Below are 9,155 nucleotides of genomic sequence, written 5' to 3'. Positions count from 1 at the left end.
AGTGATATAATTACCTGAATTCAGAACCTTCAGTGCTCTATCTACTACTTCATGCTGCTGTCACTTCCCACTTGTTTCATAATTCCTTTCCTTAGGATTTGGAATCAGTCCCATACAGTTTAGTAGGAAAGAATTGAAGCAGCTTTTTTCTTGAGCCTATTTGCACTTGAAGTCTTAATTCTAACTCTGGTGCCACTGAAGAGTCACCACTGAAGTGCCTACTCTAAGGCCAGCCTTCTTCTAACCTTACCATATTGCTTTATGTTGTGGGGCAAGCCATAATCTCCTCCATAATTCCTCTTCTTTCTTCCCCCTTGTCTATTTCTTTCTTCCTCTTCCCACCTCTAACCCAATATGAAATTCTAAATCTGGAAGCCACTTATATATTTTCTGATGGCTATAAGCCAATGAAAGGTTCCCCACTGATAATTGGTGAAACATGTATGACGATGTACCTGGGAGTAATGAAGAGTATGAGAGCAGCAGTAAAGACAGATCCTGGCAGCATATTCAGAAAATCTGTCAACATCGACGTATATTTTGGTTATCAGAGGTACATGGAGAGGAGAAAAACAAAAATGTTCATAATAAAAACAGAAAATGGCCCTGTTTATCATGCAGAGTAACACTCATTGGTATCACTAAATGTCTAATTGTTTTACTTCTTTGTATTTCTGCCTTGATCATTCATGTTATGTAGCTCAAATTTTTGAAAAGAAGCATTTCTGCCATCATTAAGGATTAGAAAGAAAATATTCTGGTGAAAGAAAGTAGAAGAAAAGGATTAAAAAAATAGGAGATGGATCTATAAAATGGAGTTATCACAGAAGCACAAAAGAACTGTAAAATGTTTACTTCATACTCTCTGCCAACCTCACATCAACATCATTGAAGATCTCCTACCTGAGCAGAATACATGGGCATCTTTGAGATGTTAAATGTCTAGGCTCCAGATGAGTTTTTCTGTTATGAGGACATTGTTAAAAGCTTTTGATTCATCCAAAAAGTTCTCTGGTTTATTAGTCAGCCATTGCTATATAACAACAACCAGAGAATTTCAGTGGCATTTAACAAAAAACATGTTTCTCACAAATTTCCAGGTGAGCTTAAATCAGAGATTTAGGTTTGCAGCAGCTGGGGTCACTCTGACGGCCACCATGGTTGAATAGGACTGGCGGTTCTGTTCCCACTGCTGCTCACTTTCCTCCTGGGACCAACAGACTAGCTCTGTGTGTTCTTACCATAGCGGTGGCAGAAGACAAGTGGGCAAGCCCAGTTCCCAAAAGTACTTTTGAAGCCTTTGGTCATATCACATTCACTAACATTTAATTGGGCTTCCATGATAGCTCAGTTGATAAAGAATCTGCCTGCAACACAGGAAACCCCGGTTCAATTCCAGGGTCAGAAAGATCCGCTGGATAAGGGATAGGCTATCCACTCCAGTATTCTTGGGCTTCCCTTGTGGCTCAACTGGTAAAGAATCCGCCTGCAGTGTAGACCAGGGTTTGATCCCTGGGTTGGGGAGATTTCCCTGGAGAAGGGAAAAGCTACCCACTCCAGTATTCTGGCCTGGAGAATTCCAAATATTTAATTGGTCAAACCTGATCTCACAGCCAGTTCCAAAGTCTTGTTGCAGAGAAGTAACACTCTGCCCATTGAGGGGTGGTGGGGATCAGAAGGCTGGCAGTAGGGACTGTGTCTAAACAGTAATCTAGCATGTGTGGACAATAGACTCATAAGCTCTAAACTTCTAGTTTAAGAAGATAAAGTAATCATTCTGTGTTGTTTAGTTTTATTTAAAGAAATATATGTAATATTTTGTCTGTAGTGAGGCAGTGTAGTCAGTGAGTTCTATAGGGAAGAAGAGCAAGCATGCCCTCTGGAAGTTAATTAGGACCAAATGGGAAGAAACAGTCCTGACTTCCCTATATCCTGAAACTGACAGAGGGGAAAGGATTTTAGACAGAATGGTGCTACTCCCTGTTCAGCAGTGTTCTAAGTGGTGTGTGGCTCACAACAAACTGTGGAAAATTCTTCAAGACATGGGAATACTAGACCACCTGACCTGCCTCCTGAGAAATCTGTATGCAGGTCAAGAAGCAACAATTAAAACCGGACATGGAACTGTGGACTGGTTCCAAATTGGGAAAGGAGTATGTCAAGGCTGTATGTTGTCACCCTGTATAAGTTATTTAACTTATATGCAGAATACATCATATGAAATGCCAGACTGTATGAAGAACAAGCTGGAATCTGATTGCTGGGAGAAGTATCAATAACCTCAGATATGAAGATGACACCACCCTTATGGCAGAAAACAAAGAAGAACTAAAGAGCCTCTTGATGAAGGTGAAAGAGGAGAGTGAAAAAGCTGGCTTAAAACTCAACATTCAGAAAACTAAGACCATGGCATCCAATCCCATCACTTGATGGCAAATAGATGGGGAAACAGTGAGAGACTTTATATTTTGGGGGGAAGGGGGCTCCAAAATCACTGCAGATGGTGACTGCAGCCATGAAATTCAAAGACGCTTCCTCCTTGGAAGAAAAACTATGACCAACCTAGACAGCGTATTGAAAAGCAGAGACATTGCTTTGCCAACAAAGGTCCATCTAGTCAAAGCTTGAAGAAGGCAATGGCACCCCACTCCAGTACTCTTGCCTGGGAAATCCCATGGATGGAAGAGCCTGGTAGGCTACAGTTCATGGGGTCATGAAGAGTCAGACACGACTGAGGGACTTCAGTTTCACTTTTCACTTTCATGCATTGGAGAAGGAAATGGCAACCCACTCCAGTGTTCTTGCCTGAAGAATCCCAGGGACAGAGGAGCCTGGTAGGCTGCCGTCTATGGGGTCGCACAGAGTCGGACACAACTGAAGCGACTTAGCAGCAGCAGCAGTCAAAGCTATGGTTTTTCCAGTAATCATGTGTGGATGTGAGAGTTGGACTATAAAGAAAGCTGAGCGTCGAAAAATTGATGCTTTTGAACTGTAGTGCTGGAGAAGAGTCTTGAGTGTCCCTTGGACTGCAAGGAGATCCAACCAGTCCATCCTAAAGGAAATCAGTCCTGAATATTCATTGGAAGAACAGATGCTGAAGCTGAAACTCCAGTTCTTTGGCCACCTAATGTGAAGAACTGACTCATTGGAAAAGACCCTGATGCTGGGAAAGATTGAAGGCGGGAGGAGAAGGAGACGACAGAGGATGAGATGTTTGGATGGCATCACTGACTCTATGGCCTTGAGCTTGAGCAAGCTCCTGGAGTTGGTGATGTCCAGGGGGGCCTGGTGTGCTGCAGTCCATGGGGTTGCAAAGAGTTGGGCACAACTAAGTGACTGAACTGAACTGATTGAAAGTGGATCTACAGTGAGATAATAAGGAAACTGAGAGTATGCATTTTAAAACTTTTGTAGCAATTTGACATTGACACAGTATTCAAGCAGTGTTTTTACTGAATTTTACTAAGATATTGGTTTGTGTTAGATTGGAAACTTAAAAAGAAGCAAACTTAAAAATCTGTTCCCTGATGCAAGATAGTTTGAGAAGAGCTCAGATAGACTTTCCACTGACTAGAAATGAATACTTCCACTGTACATAAATGGACCTTCTCATTTATCCATTAGTCTTTTGGGATTTGGGTTATCAACACTTCATCATCAAGAATCTGACCATCTTTGAGTGTGCAGTAGTGTTTTACAAGACTGGTCCAGATTTTTCCAAGGAAATGTCTTTGTGTGAAGCCTCTTTGTATCTCATTTCCTAGCCTTTCCCCTGCCAGCATCCATTTGACCTTGCTGCTATAGTATTTACATTTTCATTCCATTAGTGACAAACTTAACAAAAGATAAATTACCACTAACTGAAATTGTTTACTATAACATGAAAATACTAATTTTGACAATACTAGATAAATCTCTTTAAAGTGTCCCTTCCACCTTTTTTAAAATTTTGGCCCAATTTTCTTTTACATTTCTGAGTTAACATCACCATGTTTGAAGGTGCTTTTCTGTTCATGAGAGAGGCAGTTCTAAGTGAAGAAGTTATATTGAGCGTTGATTAGTAGAAGACCTAAGTTAAGAGGCATGACAAGGAAAGAGATTTTTAGGATGGAAGGAAAGGATGTTTCATTAAGTATGACTTTCTTTCTTCCTGGCTGTATGACCTTGGGCAAGTTAATTCATCTTTGTGAGTCTTAGTTTTCTCATCTGTAAAATGGGAATTATAATATTACCTTCTTCAAGAATATTATCAAAATTAAGCACAGAGCTTGGTACATAATAAATTTCAAAAATGTTAGCATTATGTTTTGTTTTTAATTATCTACCAGGTGTCAGGTGCTATAGCATCAGAGATAAAGGGAGGTCACTACCCCAGAGAAGCGCTCAGTCTGACAGAGGAGTCAGACAAGTATGTCAGAAATGCAAACTAAATTAGTATGAGAATTTAATGATATTACAGAGAGAAACACAGGACATTGTGGAAAATTTCAGGTAGGAGGAACACCTAACTTTTGACTTAGGCTTTGGGGAATGGGCTCAAGGTAGGCTTTTGAAAGAGGCAATATCTCAGCTGATTCTAAAAGAATGTGGAGGACTTAGGAAGGAAAAATTCAGAGACTCAGGGTGGTTAAGTGGTTTGCCCAAAGTGACTTTTCTGCTTAAATGCCCAAGTTGGGGTCTCAAGCCAATCTGATTTCAAAGTCCGTTTTTCATATCTTTGTAAACTTGAAAAGTTTAAACATATGATGTTATCTTTCTCTTTCTTTCCTCTGCCAATATCCTGGTTTTAGTAGGACTGTGACACATTCTTTTAAATAACCACTTTTTCTCTTAATTTGCCACCAAGCACATCTACCAGATTGCCTTTGCTGTCATGTTGACTCATACTACTCAACTGTACTCCACTGCCTGCTTTAAAACAGCAGAAGTCCTCCATTGGCTACTGGGCGAGGCCTGTCCTCCTCAGCTTGGCATTCAAGACACTGTAAAATGAGAACTGTCCAGGACTTCCATATTTCCCACTTTTCATGAGCTCATATTCATGCCTCTGGTGTCATTTACATGCAGATATCACTTTATAAGGATGCCATTTTAAGGTTTAGATTAAATAAATTAATCTTCAGTCTTTAGATTTAATTACTCTCTTACAACTGAGTGCTCATGCGCGTGGGCCACACACACACTTACTCTGTTATTTCTAAAAATGATTTTATCATTATGACCAAAGAGCTTGGATGTCATCCTTCTTTAGTTCCATACCCAGCATAAGGGTTCTTGGTTATTGTTGTTTAGTTGCTAAGTCATGTCTGACTCTTGTGACCCCATGAACTGTGGCCCACCAGGCTCCTCTGTGCATAAGATTTCCCAAGCAAGAACACTGGAGTAGGTTGCCATTTCCTTCTCCAGGGGATCTTCCTGACCCAGGGATCGAACCCATGTCTCCTGAACTGGCAGGTGGATTTTTACCGCTGAGCCACCAGGGAAGTCCAAGGGTTCTTGGTACTCTACCTATAATGTGATGAGCTAACCTCTGCTCCTACATTTTTCTGGAGGGATCTTTTTTCTAGAGGGATCCTTTTTTTTGAGGAGAGGTAAGGAGAACAGTTCTGATTGTTAGGAATTTCTTAATAGTGAGTCAGAATCTCTTCTTTTACCATCCATTTGTTTCCCAGGACTTGCCCTTGGAACCACAGGTAATTGGTCTTTTTTTTTTTTTCTGCCTCATGAGGTTCAAGATTCTATCAGACGTTGAAAGATAGCTCTTACATCTCTCCTTGGGTTTCTCTTACATAAATCAATAATAATATTGTTTGTTTAGACCTTTTTTCATTAACAGGTCTCAAACTCTTCACTGTACTTTTGCCCGCCTCTGAGAATCCTAGAGTTTTGCCATTGCTGGTTTAAAACCACAGAGCTTAGAACAGAACACAGCACCCGACAGGACAGCAGTGCAGCATTGTTCCTTCATTATGACTCTTTGCTTGTGTCTTAAAAGCCTGTGATTGGTTTAGCTTTATAGTAACCATTTCACATTTTGCATTCATTCAATTAATATACCCAGATACTATCTTTACATAATGGTTGTAGTTAAGCTAGCTCTTCTTGTCATCTACTCTGTAGTTGACTCTCTTTAAATACAGAACTTAAGATTTTGTTAGTTAGATTTCACCTTCATTTTGATCCATCTTTTTAGCTAATTTTGACCATTTTATCCAGTGTATTTTAAACTGTGTTTCCCAGCTTTAGGTTATCTCAAGACTTTGAAGCCTACTTTCCAGCTTGATGAACATCAGAGAAGTAGAGACTTTCCACTCCATCTCAGGAGTTGACCAGTGCTTCTTACACATGGTTCTGTTAGCCACTGGTCTGTCACCCCTCCACATCTTTTTGTCTTACCTTCAAAGATCTCATTTGTACATTCAGCAAATTTTTATTCAGTGCCTACCATGTGGAAGAAGATACCAGTGATAAAGTGAAGACAGCGGTCCCCATCTTCTGAGCTAACAATCTAGAGACATCATGAAGTGTTCTGTTAAATGCTTTACAGAGATTAGGTTACACAGTTCTCTATGATACTCGGTTTCTCTGTTGTCATATCAAAAGGGAAGGATGCATTACTTTTTACAAACTCTATATTGGCTCCTAATGATCATACATCACCTGAAAATGGGAATCATTATCTTTCTCTTTTCACAGGTTCACAAGAACCTTGAGCTTGGAAAGTCTGCAGAGTTCATTGCTGACCTTTCTACCTTTTATTGTATCTTTTAAACCTCCGAGCTCATTAGAGAGCAGCCTGTTTAGCCACATTTGTGGTGGTGGCAGTGGCATCTAATCCCCCCATTATTGGGATTCTTTTTGTATTTTAAACTTAGCTGTGAAGAATGTCTGTCCAACTTTAGCCATTTTCCCTTACAGTCTTTGTCACTCCAATTCTCTTTGTGTTTCATCTTTGTATTTTGAAACTATTTTTTCTAAGGAATATAGCTGACTATCCTCAGATGTTTTTCTTCTCTTCTTAAAGCACTTAAAGTGCCATAGTCACTTTCTCCAGGATCCTGGTCCTTTTCACTTAAACCATGTATTTCTTTTTAGTTCAACAAATGAACAAAAAACTGCAATACTCTAAGGGATGAAACTATCAACGATGCAATGTGTTGGTTTTTTACTAGAATAATACCAAGAACAGATATCCTCATAGTCCCTAGAAGACAGCCCACCCATACCCCTAAGTGTGGGTTCACTTATCCGTCGGGTGTCATCCAAACCTCAACTTGCCAGTTCCCACAGCTGGATCATCCGTGCCTATTCTTCCTTCTTTCCCCGCTGGTCTAGTGCTCTCTGCTGTGTCCTGTACAGATTTTGAGTTGCACATAGATGTTTATTTTCTTAAACAATTATGAGGATTCCTGCCTTTTTATGTAGATCTTTGTGGAACAGCAGATTCCCTGCAGTTGTCAAAATCTATTATGGTTACCAGTTGCTACCCCATCCCATCAAGTCTTGGTGACTTCCATGAGATTTTATTATCTCTGTCTTCTTTTTTCCTATTGCTACTTTTAAGATTGGTGTCTAACACACTAATGTTCAATAATATTTATGATTAATCTCAAGAAGTATTTGCCTTCTCTTTTAGGCTGTGAGGATATCATTGCTGAAAGCATCTCATTAGATACCTTAATTGCCATCCTCAAGTGGAGCTCTCATCCATATGGCTCTAAGTGGGTGCACCGACAAGCTTTACATTTCCTCTGTGAGGAATTTTCCCAGGTCATGACTTCGGATGTTTTTTATGAACTCAGCAAAGACCATCTGCTTACTGCTATCCAGTCTGACTACCTGCAGGTAATCATGTATACGCTCTCGAATTCACTGTCGTTCGTATGTGCACCAGGAAGCCCGTCTGTCCTCCGTTACTCCCCGACCCAGGGAGGTCAGCCCACCCAGGAATGCCTGCTTCATATTTGTGCAGCCCGAGGTGTCTAGGGCTCTGGGCCCTTTGTGCTCACTGCCACCATCACTGAGCAGTGTGAACCAGCCCCAGTCCTAACCAGCGATTCCCCAAAGGGGTTGTGGCAGTAGGCAAGGTCAGAAGCATATCCCAATGGTGATTCTCTTGGCTTCTGTTAATAGTAGATTCACTACAACAGTTTCTTTTATTTTTGGTAAAGTATCAGAAGATATTTAGACTTAAGCAGCACAAAATAAGAACAACATTCAATTTCTGACCTATTCGGACATTTCTTAAAACTCAGTGTATGAGTCCTCCTGAAGTATAATAATGTTTTCAAGTACTTATTTTTAGTCAGAAGTATATTTAAACAAATTCTTGTATTCTTATATATCATTTATAATTAAGTAATTTAAACTAACAGTATATTTAAAATAAGTTAAAAAAATACTTTGAGGTAGAGTTTATTTGATTTTTTTTTTCTTTCTTTTTTGCATTGGCTGTATGACTTTTATACTGGTAACTATACAGCAGTTTTAATGTTAAGAAGTTATAAACTCATTAAACCATATCCTATTTCTTTGTATTTGTACTAGAAAAATTATGAAATGCTTTCATCTCAGTCAGCAGTGCAGTGAAGAGTTAAATAATCCACTTAGCATCTGTATTTTTCCTTCATACGTTGCTTTGATTGTAGTACCTATGTTGTCATAATTGGCTTTGATCTGTTTAGGATTTGTTTTCATTAACCTTATTATTTCACTGTCCTGTTGCAGACCTGATAGGAGTTAGGATTTGTCAGTTCAGTTTCCACCTCAGTCCGTCTCTGCCATCATGAAGCTTCCATAAGCCTCTTATCCTTATCCATCAGAGGGCAGACAGAATGAAAACCACAATCACAGAAAACTAACCAATCTGATCACATGAACCACAGCCACAGCCTTGTATAATTCAGTGAAACTATGAGCCATGCCATGTAGGGCCACCCAAGATGGTCATGGTGGAGAGTTCTGACAAAACAAGGTCCCCTAGAGAAGGGAATGGCAAACCACTTCAGTAGTCTTGCCTTGAGAACCCCATGAACAGTATGAAAAGGCTAAAAGATAGGATACTGAAAGATGAACTCTCCTGGTTGGTAGGTACCCAGTATGCTACTGGAGATCAGTGGAGAAATAACTCCAGAAAGAATGAAGAGACAGAGCCA

General features: G+C 40.0%; 1 protein-coding gene across 2 annotated transcripts in view; it reads left to right on the top strand.

Annotated features, from left to right (window-relative positions):
* The window catches only part of BTBD7 (BTB (POZ) domain containing 7), an 88,683-nt gene that overhangs the window by 54,915 nt on the left and 24,613 nt on the right, over positions 1 to 9,155 (top strand). For both annotated transcript variants that reach the window (XM_010836211.1, XM_010836212.1), the window contains exon 4: positions 7,637 to 7,845. In XM_010836211.1, the coding sequence (XP_010834513.1) occupies positions 7,637 to 7,845 (209 nt within the window). The remainder of the gene's footprint in view (positions 1 to 7,636; positions 7,846 to 9,155) is intronic.

Source organism: Bison bison, unplaced genomic scaffold (assembly GCF_000754665.1).
Source record: "Bison bison bison isolate TAMUID 2011002044 unplaced genomic scaffold, Bison_UMD1.0 scf7180017864061, whole genome shotgun sequence".
NCBI lineage: Eukaryota > Metazoa > Chordata > Mammalia > Artiodactyla > Bovidae > Bison > Bison bison.
This window is presented reverse-complemented; position numbering and strand designations above follow the sequence as displayed.